We start from the raw sequence: 19290 nt of genomic DNA on the forward strand, positions 1-19290 counted from the left end.
ATCAGCCCTCCCTGTTCCTGACTTAGCGCCGTGATGGCTCGTTGACCAGTTGGCCTCATCCACTTCACCCTCCCTGCAATGGCCCGCCTTTCTAAGCCCACAACACAAGGCACAGTGCCCGGCCCACACAGACGCTCCCCACACATCCAGGCCAGGCAGTGCTGGGCTGGTACCACAGGCCATAGGTTGGTCCCTCCCTGTACAGCAGCCGCCACGGGCTGGCTTTTGACCTGGACGGTCTGCAGAAGGAGATGGATCACAGTGACTCAGGCGGCTGGAGGATTAGCGGAGCTGGGGCAAGGGGGAGGCTCGCTGGTGGGTGCGGCAGCTCTCCCTTCCTGCAGAGTCTGCCCCCTCCAACCCAGCAAAGCCCGAAGTCCTGTTAGAAGCTGTGCCTTTCCCAGGGAAGGTATGAAGGGGATTGAAAAGCCAGCCAGGGAGCCATCAGAGACTTGACTTTCCCTCCAACTTCTGATGTCTCCAGCCTGGACCCAGCACCTCCAGGAGTTTGCTAGAATTAAGGAGTGTCCTTCACAATCTCAGAGACTGGGCAAAGTCTAGGGTCACTGTGTGATTCAGAGGGTGGAGTAGATGTCATAAATTACACATTTGTTTTAAAACACACACACGCGCATGTGCGCACACACATGTCTCCTGGGCCTGCGTTCAGCCCTTCCTCAGGAGAGGAGCTTTCTGATAGACAGAAGCACCCTGGCTCCTTAAGCCTTTCAGGGTCGACCCAGTCTCCCAGACGGGCAGCCCCCACACCTCCCAGCACCTCTGCCTCTGTCCTTGCCCTCACTAAAGAGCCAGCCTGGCGGGCTATAGTCTGTGGGGTTGCAAAAGAGTCGGACAGGACTTAGCGACTAAACAACAACAACACGGTTTGCCTGCCAGTCCATGTTCCGAGGGAAAGAAAACTGGATTGGGAGCAGAGGGTGTGCAGACACAGGAGTCAGCTGAGACCCCGCACATGTCAACTTCTCCGGAGAAACAGAACCTACGTTCAGTTCAGTAGCTCAGTCGTGTTCGACTCTTTGCGACCCCATGAATTGCAGCACGCCAGGCCTCCCTGTTCATCACCAACTCCCGGAGTTCACCCAAACTCATGTCCATCAAGTCAGTGATGCCATCCAACCATCTCATCCTCTGTCGTCCCCTTCTCTTCCTGCCCCCAATCCCTCCCAGCATCAGAGTCTTTTCCAATGAGTCAACTCTTCACATGAGGTGGCCTAAGTATTGGAGTTTCAGCTTTAGCATCAGTCCTTCCAATGAACACCCAGGACTGATCTCCTTTAGGATGAACTGGTTGGATCTCCTTGCAGTCCAAGGGACTCTCAAGACTCTTCTCCAACACCACAGTTCAAATGCATCAATTCTTCAGCGCTCAGCTTCCTTCACAGTCCAACTCTCACATCCATACATGACCACTGGAAAAACCATAGGCTTGACTAGACGGACCTTTGTTGGCAAAGTAATGGCTCTGCTTTTGAATATGCTATCTACATTGGCCATAACTTTCCTTCCAAGGAGTAAGTGTCTTTTAATTTCATGGCTGCAATCACCATCTGCAGTGATTTTGGAGCCCCCCAAAATAAAGTCTGACTCTGTTTCCACTGTTTCGCCATCTATTTGCCATGAAGTGATGGGACTGGATGCCATGATCTTAGTTTTCTGAATGCTGAGCTTTAAGCCAACTTTTTCACGCTCCACTTTCACTTTCATCAAGAGGCTTTGTAGTTCCTTTTCACTTTCTGCCATAAGGGTGGTGTCATCTGCATATCTGAGGTTATTGATATTTCTCCCGGCAATCTTGATTCCAGCTTGTGCTTCTTCCAGCCCAGCGTTTCTCATGATGTAGTCTGCATAGAAGTAAATAAGCAGGGTGACAATACACAGCCTTGACGTCCTCCTTTTCCTATTTGGAACCAGTCTGTTGTTCCATGTCCAGTTCTAACCGTTGCTTCCTGACCCGCATATAGGTTTCTCAAGAGGCAGGTCAGGTGGTCTGGTATTCCCATCTCTTTCAGAATTTTCCACAGTTTCTTGTGATCCACACAGTCAAAGGCTTTGGCATGGTCAATAAAGCAGAAATAGATGTTTTTCTGAAACTCTCTTCCTTTTCCCATGATCCAGTGGATGTTGGCAATTTGATCTCTGGTTCCTCTGCCTTTTCTAAAACCAGCTTGAACATCTGGGAGATCACGGTTCACATATTGCTAAAGCCTGGCTTGGAGAATTTTGAGCATTACTTTACTAGCGTGTGAGATGAATGCAACTGTGTGGTAGTTTGAGCATTCTTTGGCATTGCCTTTCTTTGGGATTGGAATGAAAACTGACCTTTTCCAGTCCTGTGGCCACTGCTGAGTTTTCCACATTTGCTGGCATATTGAGTGCAGCAGTTTCACAGCATCATCTTTCAGGATTTGAAATAGCTCAACTGGAATTCCATCACCTCCACTAGCTTTGTTTGTAGTGATGCTTTCTAAGGCCCTCTTGACTTCACATTCCAGGATGTCTGGCTCTAGGTGAGTGATCACACCATCGTGATTATCTGGGTCGTGAAGCTCTTTTTTGTACAGTTCTTCTGTGTATTCTTGCCACCTCTTCTTAATATCTTCTGCTTCTGTTAGGTCCATACCATTTCTGTCCTTTATCGGGCCCCTCTTTGCATGAACCTGCATTAGAGAACCTTTACTGGTATTGGCAAGGCGCGAGCCATTTACAGGCAGCACAACATAAAAAGCCGACCTCACCTTCAGAAGTGGTAAGGGAAGAGGAGGCATGGTGAGCAAGATGTTCTGAGCATCCCAGAAAGAATCTCAGATTTCCAAGCAAAGCCTCGCATTTAGGATCACATAAATAGACTGCCCAGAAACGCGCCCGGTGCACTGAGCAAGCGAGGTATGAGGGTTTCTCCGAGAACGGGTGTGTATCTTTGAGAGGCAGGCTTCTGACTCCAGAGAAGCCGAGAGGTCATGACTGCCCAACAGCAGCTCACGGATCTTCCTTGGAGACTGAGAAAAACACAGCCAGTAATTAAAGTCATGTTTTCTTTCAATAACACCAGCAACAAAATCCACCACGAAGGCAATTCCACATGCCAGGTTTCATACAAAACTTTCCACATGAGAGGCTTATCCTGGTAAGGGCACCGTTGTGTTTCATAAAAAAGAAAGTTGCCTTTTCATACCGGACTCACATGAAGGGACCATCTGGGGTTTCAGCCGCCGCGTAAATATGGCTGTAAAGCTGGCCTCCTCCTTTCTTGTTTCTACCTCAGTCACCCAGAACATTTTACAAACCAGAGTCTGAGCTCCGGTGCAGAACATCTGACTGTGCCAGAATCAGCCTGTGAGCTGGTGAACTTTGAGGTGGCATTTAGCCCAAAAGGGGCTGGAAAAACAGACCGAGTAACCAACCAACAAATAAACAAACTTAGCTACTTGTTCCTTAAATGTGATCTTCATACACCTGGGCACTAGGGAACCACCTCTTCCTGGTGACTCAGAAAGAGCCCTGGATTTAGAGTCAAAAGGAGGTGGTTCTGGTTCTGCCTCTGCCCCCGGACAGTCGGAGGGAGGCCGCGAGTCCTCAGGCCTCTCTTCCCCCGGCTTCCTCCTGCTCAGGGAGTGAGCTTAACACTGGATGCTCCGTCAGCCTATTGTGAGCAGAGAATGAGATCAAGTAGGTCAAAGTGCTTTGGGGCATTTAAAACGGCACACACACACACACACACACACACACACACACACACACAGCTCAGATGATCTGTGTTCTGGGAAGACTAGGGAATTCCCTTCCTTTCCTAGCACAGAAAGGAAGACACGAAAAACCCACGCCTGTTTTATCTGAAAGAAAGCAGCAGAATATACCTATTATAATAACACTGGTGATGAGACTGAAGAGTCAAGTAGAGAAAACCTTGGGTGTGTTGCCATCTTTATTAGAAAATTAACCCACTGTTTCCCCATCCAGTAATGTGACTGATTTTTAAATAAACACATCTAAATGGGTGTTGTCCCATCCTGAAGAGTGAGTAGTCACCTTGGCAGGCCAAGCACTTATTTAAATTATGTTTCCCATCGTTCCAAAATCTTTTTTTTAAAACTCCTTTTTTGGAATCGTTCCAAGTGCCTCTGGCACATTCTTTCGAACATGTCTGAGGGTGACACATTTTTGTCCTCTGCGAAAAACACTGATTTTTGTAAACAGCCCAAAGTTATCTGTCAGAGTCTGGTAAATGAGCTACGTAGTGCCACTATTTTAAAAAGTGTTAGCTGCTCAGTTGTGTCTGACTCTTTCCAACCCCATGGATTGTAGCCCGCCAGGCTCCTCTGTCCACGGGATTTCCCAGGCAAGAACACTGGAGTGGGTTGCCATTTTCTTCTCCAGGGGATCTTCTGGACCCAGGGATCAAACTGGGGTCTCCAGAATTGCAGGCAGATTCTTTACTAACTGAGCCACGAGGGAAGACCACACTTTTTAGAAAACTGTGACTCTAAGATAGGAAACCTGTCTTTCTTTCAGTTCCAACAGAAAGTTACAAATAGGTGGACTGCCCTGGAGGTTCAGCGGTTAGGACTTGGCACTTCCACCACAGGGAGCATGGGTCCCACCCCAGGCCGGGGAACTAAGACCCCACAAGCCGTGGAGCTGCCAAGGTGGAAAAAAAAAAAGAACAGATAGTAGATTACAGGAATGGACAGTATTGCTAGACAGGGCTTGATCCTTCGTACAGTGACCACAGAGAGCAGAAAAGTCGTGTGGAAATGTGTTTCTACGCTGTCAGTCACACCGTGATTATTTATCTAGCAAGACTGTTTGCCACTGGACTTTGAGTTTCCAGTAAGAAGAGAGCCACACGACAACTAATTAACCATTTACCTGTGCAATCTTTTTATCACAGCTCCTCCTTGGGGTATCTGAACCCCTCATCTGCATATGGATTAACCAGCTAATACAGATGCTTCCGATGGATTCACATCTGTGTCTATCGGGAAATACAGTAGCCAGCAGATCCAATTCCAACCAACAGACTCTATATTCCCTTAAAAACTTAAGATTCTATTTTCAGTTATGAAACAATTTGTCTGAAAATTATACTATTCACTAATATCATTACAATGTGACTTGAAGCAATAGTTAGAGTAGATTTGCTTCTGGTGCAAATAATTTTAATTGTTCGAGTTACTTTAAACATAACCAGAGAATTCCCTGGCTATCCAGTGGTTAGGACTCAGCTCTTTCACTGCCAAGAGCCTGAGTTCAATCCCTGCTCAGAGAACTAAGATTCCCACAAGCTGCATGGCCAAAAAAGAAAAAAAAACTCATAATCACAGTTTCATTCACTGAACATTGTATACTGTGGGCCTTCAATGGTAAATGACTCCGGTGAGTTTTGTTTTATGGAAGCTACTGTTTTCCCTACCTCATTTTATTGTGGTGAAATTTACATAACATTAAATTCATCACTCGACCATTTTAAAGTGTATGATTTGGGGCATTTAGTAAATTCCCAGGGGCCTCCCTGATGGGTCAGTGGGTGAAGAATCCGCCTGCAGTGCAAGATATGTGGTTTCTACCCTGGGATGGGGAAGAACCCCTGGAGAAGGAAATGGCAACCCACTCCAGCATTCTTGCCTGGAGAATCCCATGGACAGAGGAGCCTGGTGGGCTACAGTCCATGGGCAAAGAGTCAGACATGACTGAGCGCGCCTATGCATACAGGATGTATATAATATACATATATTCTCAAAATTCTGTGAATGAACTATCACCGCTATCTAGTTCTTAAACATCTTCATCACCCCGAAAGGAAAGCCTATACTCATGAAGCAATCACTCCCTGTTCTTTCTGCCTACTGCTGGCAAGTACTAATCTGCTGTTTCTATGGATTTGTCTATTCTGGACATTTCTTATAAACGGAGCCTTACACCATGTGGAGTTTTATGACCAGCTTTTCCACGTAGCATAACATTTTCAGGGTTTATCCACGTTGTAGCACGTGTCAGTGCTTCATTCCTTTTAATGCCTGAATAATTGAACTGCATAGATATACCACACTGTTCATCCATCCATCCATCGATGGATATGAGTTGTTCACCCCTTTGGGCTATTCTGAATAGTGCTGCCATGAACACAGGTGTACAGTTTTTCCTTTGAACACCTGTTTTCAATTCTTTGCAGGTATATACCTAGGAATGAAATTGCTGGGTCATATGGCAATCCTAAGTATAACTTTCTGAGGAATCATCAAACCTCTAGCTCCTTTTTTTTTCCTAGATTTTTTAAAAAAATGTGTACCATTTATTTTAAAGTCTTTGTTACAATAATGTTTCTGATTCATGCTTTGGTTTTTTGGCCAAGAGGCATGCGGGATCCTAGCTCCCCTACCAGGGATTGAACCTGCGTCCGCTGCAGTGGGAGGTGAAGTCTTGACCAACAGACTGCCAGGGAAGTCCCTCCAGCTCATTTTAAAAAAGACTTCCTTTATTTATTTATTTATTTAATTTTGATTGCCCTTGGGTCTTCATTGCGGCGCACGGGCTTTTCTCTGCCTTGCCTCTCTCCCTGCGGCGGCTTCTCACTGCAGAGCGCGGGCGCGAGGAGCCCTGTGCCCACTAGCTGTAGCACACGGGCTCAGCTGCTCTGCGGCACGTGGGCTCTTCCAGACCCCAGACCAGGAACCGAACCCTGTGGCCCCTGCATCAGCAGGATTCTTATCTACTATACCACCAGCTCATTTTAACACAACACTTTCAAGGTGGCTTGACAACCAGACAGAAGCTACTGGACGACTGCAGCCCGACCCGAGGCAGGGCCCAAAGAGGTCTCTTTTTTTTTTCTGAAGCACTGAGGGGAGCAGCGGGGTTTGATATGAGTCAACCTTGTTCAACGCGAGGTTACACGCAGGGCTCTGGACACCTTCCTCTGCTGGTCTACATGTCACAGCATGAACTGGCAGGGCGGGAAAGCCTTCCTGCCTGAAGAGGGATCCTTGGTGCTTCAATTATGTTGTGAGCACTCCCAGAAAAGGAAGAAAAAGATGCCAGCTATCTAATTGATAGGCTTCCCTCTTCCTGTTTTTGTGGCATTCAGATTAGCATGTGGAGTCCAAGCAGACATGCTGCTTGGGGGCAGCGCTATACCCTGTCCTGGGCAGAGGTCTGTCCTTTGAAGGGTGGAGAACCAAGCTTCCCAAACAGTAGCTGAAGCTGCAGAGAGCTCTTCCAACCTGGGTGGACTTTTACTATCTATTTTGCCTAGAGGCACCGCCTAGTGATACCGGAGACGAACCTACCCTACGGTGTATAGGGCAGCTTGTCCACAGGATAGGCTTGGCCAGGACAACAGGAGATAATCCTACCACAGGTATTGCTTACTGCAGCCAATTTACTGAGTCATGGGGTTCCTCAGCCATTAACCCAATCCGGCCAGCAAACTGATTAGCACTTCTTTTTTTGTTTAGACGTGTTCTTGAGCCTCTCGGGGCACTGACCTCTTTGCCTGACACACACAAGCTTCTGAGCCCCGGAAGCCCCAGGCAAGGCTCTTGGGAGGAGCTGCACTGCCATAGAGACCAGCCCAGAGGGCTTTTTCCACTTGAAACTAGAGAGCTCAGAGAGAAGTTGGCTTCCGGGGTCCTTGCGACGCGTCCCTCTGCCAGCCCAGGTGTCACTTGTGGCCCCGCAGCCCTGCAGGTGTCGGGGCCCGAGTCTTGGCCGGTCACATCCTCTGCAATCCGGCAGGAAACCTAACATCTGCCGGCTCCTGTCCTCGGTCTGTCTGCGTATCTGCTTCCTCTGGGGAACAGCCGCGTCGGTGTCCGGTGCGGGGGGATTTTCGGAGTGACCTCACCCGTGCAGACGTCGGCTTCAGCCTGCGTGCGGACCGCGTCCGGGAGGCATCCACAGCCCGTCTTAGTGCCTCCCCGGCCCCTCCTCCCCAAGCAGCATCTTGGCAGGGTCTGGGGTGGGGCTGGGGGGCGGAGGTCACGCCGGTTCCCATTAGGGGCTCGGGAGGGCGGGGTGTCAAGGGACCCACTGGAAGAAAATGCATCGAAACCGCAAACGCCCGCTCTCTGTTTGAGCAACTTTGGAGCCAAAGGCTTCGGCGGCCGGCGGCGGGGAGTGGGGGTGGCGGGGAGTGGGAGCGGCGGGAGCCGCTGGGAGCCCAAAGGGCAGAGCCTGGAGCCGCTCTCTGGCCCTCTGGACCCCCGGAAGTAGCCGCTCGGCCCCGAGGTGGGTGCGGCTCCTTCCAGGGAAGCAGGAGACGCAGCCGCGGAGCGGGCCACGTGACCGCCGGGCCCCACCCGCGCGCCCCCCGCCCCGCCCCGCGCGCGCCCGGCGGAGCTCGCGGGCTCGCGAGAGAACGCGAGTCTCCGGGCGCGGCGTGCGCGCGCGTCCCCGCGAGGCGGCGCGCGCGCGCACGCCCCGGGGCCGCCGCCCCGCCGGGCCCGCCCTCCCGCCCTCCCTCAGCGGCGCGCCTGGCCCGCCCTGCCCGGCCCGCCCTGCGAGTCAGACCGCCGGCTCCCGCCCTCCGCCGGCGCGCCCGGGCCGCCGCGGCGCCCCCCGCCCTCGAGCCGCCGAGCCGGAGCCGGAGCCGCGCGCCGAGCGGGCGGAGGAGCCGTAGGGCCCCGCCGAGGCGGCAAGATGGCGGACTTCCTGCCGTCGCGGTCCGTGCTGTCCGTGTGCTTCCGGGCTGCGTGCTGACGAGCGGCGAGGCCGAGCAGCAGCGCAAGTCCAAGGAGATCGACAAGTGCCTGTCGCGGGAGAAGACCTACGTGAAGCGCCTGGTGAAGATCCTGCTGCTGGGCGCGGGCGAGAGCGGCAAGTCCACCTTCCTCAAGCAGATGCGCATCATCCACGGGCAGGACTTCGACCAGCGCGCGCGCGAGGAGTTCCGCCCCACCATCTACAGCAACGTGATCAAAGGTGGGGGGCCGGGGGAACGGGGGGCCCGGGGTCGGGGAGGTCGGAGGGCCGGGGGATCTGGGGCCGGGGCGGCGGCGCCGGGCACCGCCCTCCTCTCCGGAGCCCCCGGCCGGGCGCGCGGGAAGGGGGCGCGGCCGGGGGAGAGGATGGCGGGGGGCGGCCCGGGGCCCGCCACCCCGCCGCTGGCCTCGGCCCCCGCCGGAGGGAAGCGCCCCGGGGTGCAGGCTGGCCTCTCCTCCGGACGCACCAGCCCACCCCGCGCCCAGGCGCTGCCCGCCCAGCCTCGCGGCCCGGGTGGCGGGTGGCCGAGTCACATGGGGTCGGGGCTACTCCCAGCTCCGGGGCCGCGGAGCTCCGGAACCCTGTGCCCGAGACTCTGGTCAAGGGCGAAGGGTGACAGGCTCCTGGCCCTTTGGGGGCAAGGATGTGAAACTCGAGGGTGTCCCGTTTGCTGTGCTGCCGTCGGGAAAGCGCATCATGCAGTCGGTCTAAAAAAGTTTTAGCATCAGTGGTTTTTCGCCCCAGTGTCACGGTCGGGCAGGATGTGTGCCTGTCATCACCGAGCACCTTGCACCCTCCTCCTGCTTCTGACTGCGGTGGGGGGAGCGTCTGCTGCTGAAACGGAGTTGTGTGTGGGTACAGAGGGTCTAGGGCCTGAGACCGTGCAGGCTGAGTCAATGAATCAGTGTCGGCTTGGGGCATAGGTTCTGCTGCTGTTGTGGGTATTTTTTAAATTTTAAAACTCGAGTTGATCTTTGTTCTCAAGTGAAAAACGCACAGGAATTTTAGTTCTGGGCTTTCAAACAAATGGGGGGGTGGTTACTTTTGCCATTTGAGCTATAATTAGCACTCTTTTTAGTGTCCAGCTGTTTTCTACTTTATAAAAGGCATTTTGGCAGAATTGAGATACAGAGCCTGGTTCTTCAGGTGCCTGAGGGTGCTCTCTGGTATCTGGGTAGCAGTTTATCTAGGGGTTGGTAATAGATGTCAAGCCTTTCCAAGCAGCATTTTTTTTAAGGGAGGATTTTGTTGAGGAAGTACTTAAGTTACTCTTTCGAGTCACTTTTTTTTTTTCCCTCCCAGGATTGAGTGGAGGAACACTGCTTGGGGTGCGGGGAATGGAGAAGGGGAGCTTTGTAGGGGTAACGATGAGGGAAGGGCAGGACATCAGGAGCTCACAGACCACAGCCAACCCTAGGATTCCTGCAGTAAGCTGTAAAAAGAGGTTAAATTTATCCTTTCTTCATGTTTAGTACAAAATTAATCTAAGGTCTCTCTCAAGGCCCAAGACTCTGTGTAGTCAGCCCTTAACCAAAGGTACCTTTATATCTGATGCAGCTGATTGTAAGGAGTTCTGTTAATGACTAGACCAGCTGTTGACTTGATAGCTAGGTAGATACTTGGCTCTTGTTTAACACCTGGTTCCTCTTGTACACTGGCTCCTAAGTGTGACCTACTTCAAGCGTTGATGAGATGAAGTCATTAGCCATCTGCATTTTCTGAGTTGACGTGATCAGAAAATTGACAGCCAAATGGTTTTTCAGTTATCTAAACAAATGATCTAATAGTCACGTGACTGTTAGCAGGGACTAAAGGTAACAGTGAGGTGTTAGAAATAATGGGTTTGAAATAATCTCTGTGAGTTGAAATCTCTGCTTCCACCGCTTTTTTGCAGTTGGTCTTCCTCCTTTTAGGGAAGTCTCACGCCACCCTGAGCCTCACCCGGATTGGAAGCTTGGGAGGGGAGAAGTGTCTGAGCTCTGAGCGAGGTCCTGGAAGCCATGGGCTGGGCTGGGCAGGGTGCTCAGGGACCCGGAGAACACGGGGCGCTGAGTCTCTTCTTGGCGTCTCATAAAAGTCTCTCTGAAAGACTCAGAGCCTTGTTTGCAGATCTTCAGAGCCTGGACATCAGGTTATGCAGTGGAGTTTCTTCTTCCTTTGCTGGTTTTGGTTGTCTTGCAACTCCCTTCTGCCCAGGAATTATTAATTAGAACATGTTAAAATCCTACAAAAGAAGCACTTGTGTTAATTGTGTTTGCTTTTCAAGGTTTTAATTTTATGACTAAACAACTGTGAGTTTTACTTTTTCTTTTTACACTCGGAGAAGTTACTTCTGTTTGTTTTGATGTCGGTCTCCATTTTTTGGAGGTGCTGGGCCTAGAGTACTCAAGAAGTTTAAGGAAAGAATACGAGAATCGAATCTCTGAGAGTATCTAATGACTCCCGTCACACTTTTTTTTTTTTTTTAAACAAAGGTATGAGGGTGCTGGTAGATGCCCGAGAGAAACTCCACATTCCTTGGGGGGATAATTCAAACCAGCTCAATGGAGACAAGCTGATGGCATTCGATACCCGGACGCCCCTGACCGCCCAGGGAATCGTGGAAACGCAAGTTTTCTTACAGTACCTTCCTGCCATAAGAGCATTATGGGCAGACAGTGGCATACAGAATGCCTACGACCGGCGTCGAGAGTTTCAGCTGGTAAGAGATTTGTTTTTTATGTTGTGATTTTATTTTAACGCATTTATTAACATCTGATTGTAACACACCTTTTTCTCTGCCTTCCACAATATGATGTATGTATCCAAAATTTTAGCCTCAGAAATGTGGATAGTTTTCTAGATGAGCTTTATAAACTAACCAAGATAAAAATAAGGCAAACCCCCAATGGGTTTGATGAAGCTGTTATATTGAGTAATTAGTTGGTCATTTTTCTTTTTCGAGGGTAAGATCATGATGAGCTTCTCAGGCACTTTCATCTAATTTTTTCTCTTTTTAAAAGTAATTTCATCTCAGTTATAGCAGCAATATTGATCTTTCTAAAAACTGACCTTTTATTTTTGAATTAAGAATTCAGTAACTTAATTGTTCAAGTATGCTCTTTAGCCTTTAGAGGTATTTATTTCGCAATTCATCAGTATAGGTTAAAATCCTTAATGTTTAACAGTCATTGCGCTTTTTGTATATTTGCATGCTATGCTTTTTAAAAGCTTCTAAGCACATTTTTCAAAATGTTCCTCCTTAAAATAATATGATGTTTTTTGTACTTCTTTTTTCCATGGGAAACACTTAGAATTTATTTTGCATTTGTTATTTCTACTTTGTCTTATACAAGACTAAAAGTTTGTAGCTATTACACAGCATTGAAGAGAGGGTGGAAAATAAGGTTCTGATCTAGGTTAAAGGTAAAAAAATAATAATCGAAATAAATTACAAAGCACTTAATAAAAAAAAAAATCTGATTGTGAATGTGTTGATTGTATCTGGGGTTTTATTTGCCAAAGACCAGAAAGATCCCAGGAATGATAGCCATCTCTCCTGTATGCAGTTTGGAGGGAGTTCAGATGTAAAGTAAGTTTTACTGTAATGTGATCAAAATAAAGTGACAGTTAAAAGTAAAACTGCTTAGAAACTTGTTTGATGATGTCACGGTGTTAAGACAGTTCACATATCTGGGTGTGGCTGCAGAGTGACATGCAGCCAGCAGTCCTTGCTATTACAGTTTGTACTCAGCAGCCGCCTTGGCTACCAAAAGTTCTCGAGAAGTGTTCGTGCCGGCTTCTGATACAGCTGAGACCTGAATCTCCACTTTGTCTGAGTGGTGGCCTTCATGTGAGTCATGCAGTGTTTGATGGTGTGCCGTCTGGTTCAGTTCTCTTTGTTGTGTGCACTTTGCTTGTTAACTTAATGCATTAATAAGTGGCAGAGGTGGTCCTACATCCTTGTTAAAGCTGAGTAGCTGGAAGCATTGTATGTTGAAATTATGAATTTGACTTGACAAGTAGCCTCCATCCTGTGCTCAGACTTGGGGTTAATTTTTGTCTTTCACACACCCCTCTTCAACTTCTTTTACCTTTCCTGCTGTTGTTAAGTGCAGATTATTCTCCTTTCTTCTAAATTCGTTTTCTCAACAAGCCGCATATTTCATTATGCACTTTGTCAGGAGGTTGTTCACCTTGCAGGTCAGGGAAGAAACATCTGTGTGTAATAGCACACTCTGCATGTTGGTTCAGGGAGTGATCAGCCTGGCGTCCTGCACAGGCCTCTGTGGGTAAGCTCTGCAAGTCCATTTAGGTGAAGATGGCCCTCCCTGACACTTCTTGCTTTTGAACGTTCCCGTCTTACACTCTTGTGGTCATCACTGTTGAGAAGATATTCCTGAGAATTTATTTGCCATTAAGAACAGACTGTTAAACCGCTCAGGCTGAGGACCTGCAGATTGTTGGCTTGAGCCAGCTGATGCTTTCAGAGCAGAGACAGCCTCGGGGACAAGGAGAGGCAAGTTCACGATAAGGAGAGGTGCAAGGAACGAGGAACAGGGAGAGGTCTGGTTTTAAGCTCTTTGGGACAGGGGTCCTTCCTGCCTGCCCCGCTTTGTTAATGGTGCCTGGAACAGCTGCTCGATACTGAGTCATTGCGTGGAATTAATGGCTCCCATACTTTGGGATGCTCCGTGGTGCCTGGCACATGGCTGACACTGGGAAGTCACTTTGCTTCCTTAAAATTCCCCCCGAGTCCTCCCCGTTCCTTCTCTCGTCTGCACACACAAAGCCCAAGTCCTGTTTTTTCTGGAGGTCTCTTGCCTCCTTCACTCCGCCCCTCCTCCCCACTGGCCTGGTGTCTCCTCCCTGGACCTCAGTAACCTTGTCCAGACCTGGCCGGGTTTGCCAGGAAGCTCTGCTCAGCTCCACTGCTTCCGAAACACAGAGCCACTTCTTCCGTGAGCCTGGACGCTGAGGGGCTCGCCGGTGACGCCCCACGGCCGCACCTGCTCAGACCCTGCATGCTGAGGGCTTCTGCCCACGGCCGCCCTCAGCAGGCCCGCTGCCTGGCTCCTTCACACCCATACCATTCATCCGGGCTCCCCTTCACAGAACAGGGTGGACGCAACTCCCTGCAGGCCTGGGCCCTCTCCATGGGTTCAGCTGGAACCCGAAGAACAGAGCGGTTTCCGCAATGACCCCCTCCTCACCTGGGGAGCCTGGGAGGGCGCCTGGTCGGTACAGTGTCTGTGGCAGGCCCACGCGAGGATGAGGGGTGGCTTGTCTGGCGCCGAGCACCCCTGTGAGCAGCCTCGCCTGGTCCTCCCGCTGGACCCGAGGCGGCCCGGCCTGCCTGCCCGTGACCCGCCTGGGCCGCCCTCCCTCTGGGGCAGGGTCTCCATTGGGCTGCCTTCTGTTTGGGCTCGCGCTCTCACTGCCGCAGGGTCTGACACTCTTATTTCCTTATTTTGCTAGGTGATCTGAGCTATGGCGCTGCTCTTCTCTGGGGAGCACGGGTGCTTCTGTGTGCTGTTGTGCTGGCCGCTCAGTTGTGTCGCCTCTGCGAGCCCGTGGACTGCAGCCCGCCGGGCTCCTCTGTACGTGGGGTTCTCTGTGTGCTCGTTTGTTATTTTCCAGGAGATGGGAAGTTCTTGAATTATGGAATCGATTTTTCTTTTTTGTTGTGTTTAACCATGTAGTTTCTTGAATCTTGCATAGGAAAAGTAAACATCAGGGGAAATGAGAGGATTTAGCAGCTAAAATAACGAAAATAAGCCTTTTTGTTTTCAACTGCCACTTGATTATTAAGCTTATTAATGCAAATTTAAATGCAAAAAAATGGGGGCAATTTCTAAGCTCTTGACCACTTTTTTGCTTAAGAGGAATGACTGCCCTTGAATCAGTTTTTGGGCCAAGGGTAGCGTAGTGATATCACAGCGTAAGTTTTTAGTTTTTAGCAGGCTGTTTGTTTGTTAGTAATAACTTTGGGTGCAAACATGAATGTTTTCTTTCTCTAGCTCCCAAAGGCAAACATTTCCTTTTCTGGTTAGTATCATTGTGAGTGAGCTAAATGCCTTACTGTGGAAAAGAAAACTCTGAAGGTTCATGTTGCTACAACTTACGTTGGCTTTCCTCCTTCCTCTGAACTCGCACACTGACCACGGTGCGTCCTGAGAGGGTCTCTTAGCGTCTCAGTTAAATGTCTGTAACCCTCTGCCTGGGCATGCCTTTGCCATAGGCTGCCACTGCGCTGGAGAGACCCCCTCTCTAGAAAAACAAGGTGACCGTAGCTAGGGAATTTGCTGAGATGGCTCCAGAGATGGGAGTCGGAGGTTGGAGATACGTGTCAGAACTAACAGCACGGCCAGGAGTCACTGGAGTGTGTAATATACAGTCGCTTATTCAGGAGCCTAAGCAAAATGTACAGACCTCCTTACACAGGGCAAGAGACTGTGTGACCCTTGGGGGCGCACTCCTGGATCTCTGCACACACTTTGCTGTCGTCAGCATCAATGCGGCTTCCTGTGATGGCCGGTCTTGCCTTTGCAACTCCTGCAACTGAAACTGCCTCCTGTGTCGTGTGGTGCCTTGAGTTTGACGTGGTTTCTCTCGCTCCAGGGGTGCAGCTGGTGCTTGAGGACGGCTTCCCCTCTCCAGGCTGATGAGCTCGTCTTTCTTAGGACCGAGCTTCCTGCAGTCTGGGTGACAGTAACTGTTTAGCCTCAGGCGGCGGCCTGTGAGAGGCACGGAGAGCTCGGTAAAGTAGGCACTTCCTTCAGGCTGGGATGGTGGCTTCTCGTTGGCGCTGCAGGTGCGTTCCAGGTGCTGTGGAGAGAGAGGCCTTCGTTTGCTCTGTCGCCCTGAGGAGGGCTTGCTTGAAAGGGAGAAGCGCTAGTTTCAGTTGTCAACTGGTCCAGTTTCTTTATGAAATGAATTCAATGAAGGACTTTGACTTCAAGTTGCTAAAAATATGGTAGGCTTAGGATGAAATATTCCAGTCTGTATTACAAGGATTGTATGTAACATTAGAATTTGTAGAGATTTTTTAAATTCAGGTCTCTGTAGAATTTGTGTTTATTTTTTCGGTGAACTTAATCAGGTGTCAGAATGGTTACATTTTATCTAAGCCTTGGAAACCCGGACCTGTCTGCTGTTTACATTGAAAACAGAGAGGCTGGTGTGACATGTGCTTATAGTTTTAGTGTGACTTAGTGAGATTGTGTGTGTGTGACAAATATAGGGATCCCTGGTGGCTCAGCTGGTAAAGAATCTGCCCACCATGCAGGAGACCCTGGTTCAATCCCCGGATTGGGAAGATCCCCCTTGAGAAGGGAATGGCTACCCACTCCAGCCTTCCTGTCTGAAGAATTCGGTGGGCAGAGGAGCCTGGCGGGCTGCAGTCCACGGGGTCTCAGAGTCACACTACGTTTAACACACACACACACACACGCATCCTGGGTGTGTCTCCTGATGTGTCACATGAAGGTGACGTGCTCGTGTTTAGGTCATGTTACTTTAGGCAGAACCTTGACTTGCTGTGGGGGTGTGAGCTCTGGTGCTGAAGAGCGACGGTAGCGTCCTGTGCTGCTGTGTGTGTGGTGCCTGCTACTGCTCTTCCTGACTGGAGTGCAGCCCTCACTCGGGAGAAGGGCTGGGAGCGTGCCTGTAAGCAAAGCAAAGCGGCCCAGGACCCCGTGCGCGGCGTGGTCCTGCTTCACCTTTGACAGAGAGGCGGCCCGACCGCTGGGCCCCGTCTGGTCCTGTTGGCCCATGGCAGGCACTGGTCTCTCTGGAAAACTCAAGTGCTGCTGATTAATTACATGACTTTTTAATTCCTTATGTTTTGCAAAAATTGCTTTGTGCTTTTCAAAGTACATTAATTATTTCTATCACGTGCCTCGTCACTGAATCCTTAAGTGAAAGAACATATGCAGTGTGGGTTCTGGTCCTGCGCTCACAGATGAACAGACTCGGAGGCAGCAGCGCGGTTGTGCCTTCCGATCCCAGGGGTGGTCATGGTGACAGGGTGGGCCTGGAGCTCAGTCTGCGCCTCCTGTCCAGGGGCCACCGAGGCCTCCGGCGCTCTCTGCTCTCGGCCGGCCTCCCAGCGCCCTGCCCTCGGTCAGCACTCCCCTGGGGCGTCCTGGCGCCTTGCTTTGAGCACGTGTTCTCTTAGGGACGGGTGGCACTGCGCTCACAGGCACAGGGCTGCTTTTATGTTCTGAGCTCTCCTAACACCCTGTGCCACTCCTCTGCTCCTTTATTACCTTATGTTTGATGGTGGTGGCGATAATCCCAGATGTACTGGTAAACTTACTAACTTAGAGATGCACAGTTTATCCCATCTAGCAGGCATCATGGTAAAGGCTGCTGGAATGTTCTCCACCTTGAAAGCTAGCTTTGGTGATCCTCACCTGATGTTTCATCAGTGAACATGGTTTTAATGTACCCTGAAGAGCAGAGCTATTCCAGTTGAGCTATTTCAAATCCTGAAAGATGATGCTGCAAAAGTGCTACACTCAGTATGCCAGCAAATTTGGAAAACTCAGCAGTGGTCACAGGACTGGAAAAGGTCAGTTTTCATTCCAATCCCAAAGAAAGGCAATGCCAAAGAATGTTCAAACTACCGCATAATTGCACTCATCTCACATGCTAGTAAAGTAATGCACAAAATTCTCCAAGCCAGGCTTCAGCAATACGTGAACCATGAACTCCCAGATACTCAAGCTGGTTTTAGAAAAGGCAGAGGAAGCAGAGATCAAATTGCCGACATACGCTGGATCATGGAAAAAGCAAGAGAGTTCCAGAAAAACATCTATTTCTGCTTTATTGACTATGCCAAAGCCTTTGACTGTGTGGATCACAATAAACTTTGGAAAATTCTGAAAGAGATGGGAATACCAGACCACCTGACCTGCCTCTTGAGAAACCTATATGCGGGTCAGGAAGCAACGGTTAGAACTGGACATGGAACAACAGACTGGTTCCAAATAGGAAAAGGAGGACGTCAAGGCTGTATATTGTCACCCTGCTTATTTAACTTCTATGCAGAGTACATCATGAGAAACGATGGGCTGGAAGAAGCACAAGCTGGAATCGAGATTGCTGGGAGAAACATCAATAACCTCAGATACGCAGATGACACCACCCTTATGGCAGAAAGTGAAGAGGAACTCAAAAGCCCCTTGATGAAAGTGAAAGAGGAGAGTGAAAAAGTTGGCTTAGAGCTCAACATTCAGAAAACTAAGATCATGGCATCTGGTTCCATTACTTCATGGCAAATAGATGGGGAAACAGTGGAAACAGAGTCAGACTTTATTTTTGGGGGCTCCAAAATCACTACAGATGGTGATTGCAGCCATGAAATTAAAAGACGCTTACTCCTTGGAAGGGAAGTTATGGCCAATGTAGATAGCATATTCAAAAGCAGAGCCATTACTTTGCCAGCAAAGGTCCGTCTAGGCAAGGCTATGGTTTTTCCACTGGTCGTGTATGGATGTGAGAGTTGGACTGTGAAGAAAGCTGAGTGCCGAAGAAATGATGCATTTGAACTGTGGTGTTGGAGAAGAGTCTTGAGAGTCCCTTGGACTGCAAGGAGATCCAGCAAGTCCATCCTAAAGGAGATCAGTCCTGGGTGTTCATTGGAAGGATTGATGCTAAAGCTGAAACTCCAGTACTTTGGCCACCTCATGCGAAGAGTTGACTCATTGGAAACGTCTCAGATACTGGGAGGGATTGGGGGCAGGAGGAGAAGGGGACAACAGAGGATGAGATGGCTGGATGGCATCACTGACTCGATGGACATGAGTTTGGGTGAACTCGGGGAGTTGGTGATGGACAGGGAGGCCTGGCGTGCTGCGATTCATGGGGTCGCAAAGAGTCGGACACGACTGAGCGACTGCACTGAACTGAAGAGTAGTTTAGTGACAGCCAGTTACCTGAGAGGTAGGCATACATTTTTCTAGGAAAGGGACATTTGGAACTTAGCACGTGTCTTGTACACAGTTGCTTGGAGCTGTTCTTGGGGCTGGAGGATGTTGGGGCACTTTTATTCTGTTATGTTATGAACCCCTTTGCCACGTTTCTCATGTAGTTGCCACAGACTGCATTCTGCTTATGAGCATTGCAGATTCAGATTATAGTTTGTTGCAAATTTTTCTTCCAATTATGAAGTACCTATTTCTGGAAATTAATAGTGAATTTTTGTTTCATGGTCTTTTCCTAGCCGTGTGATACAATTCTTCAGTCTGTGTTGTGAACATTTTTTTTTTAACAAGATGCCTTTTTTGAAGAGGTTTTGTTACATCCACAGTATTAGAATGAGCTGATACGGATCAAGGAAATAGTTTTGTTTTGAAACTGGACTTCAGTGGCCTTGGCTAGATTTGCCAGTCCCTTTCAGTGATGGTAGTTGTTTTTCTTCATCTTTCCAATTTAATTTCTCTTCTTTTGGCAAAACGAATAAACAAGATGTTGAAATCAGTGCAGTGGGCTAACTTTTCCACCCACAGCTGCTGTGCAGTAGCTGCGGAGCCCTTCAGTAGAACTACTCTTGTCGCGTTTGTTTTGGTTTTGGTCTAAGTCATAAGA

At 49.5% G+C, this 19290-nt stretch overlaps 1 protein-coding gene across 1 annotated transcript in view; it reads left to right on the forward strand.

Annotated features, from left to right (window-relative positions):
• Positions 1 to 8557: 8557 nt before the first annotated feature.
• GNA13 (G protein subunit alpha 13) overlaps positions 8558 to 19290 on the forward strand; it is a 33065-nt gene continuing 22332 nt past the window's right edge. Inside the window, 3 exon segments of the mRNA XM_025279344.3 lie at positions 8558 to 8695; positions 8698 to 8937; positions 11193 to 11419. Of these exon segments, the coding sequence (XP_025135129.2) occupies positions 8656 to 8695; positions 8698 to 8937; positions 11193 to 11419 (507 nt within the window). The 5' untranslated portion in view covers positions 8558 to 8655.

The sequence above is a fragment of the Bubalus bubalis genome, chromosome 3, assembly GCF_019923935.1.
Source record: "Bubalus bubalis isolate 160015118507 breed Murrah chromosome 3, NDDB_SH_1, whole genome shotgun sequence".
Taxonomy (NCBI): Eukaryota; Metazoa; Chordata; class Mammalia; order Artiodactyla; family Bovidae; genus Bubalus; species Bubalus bubalis.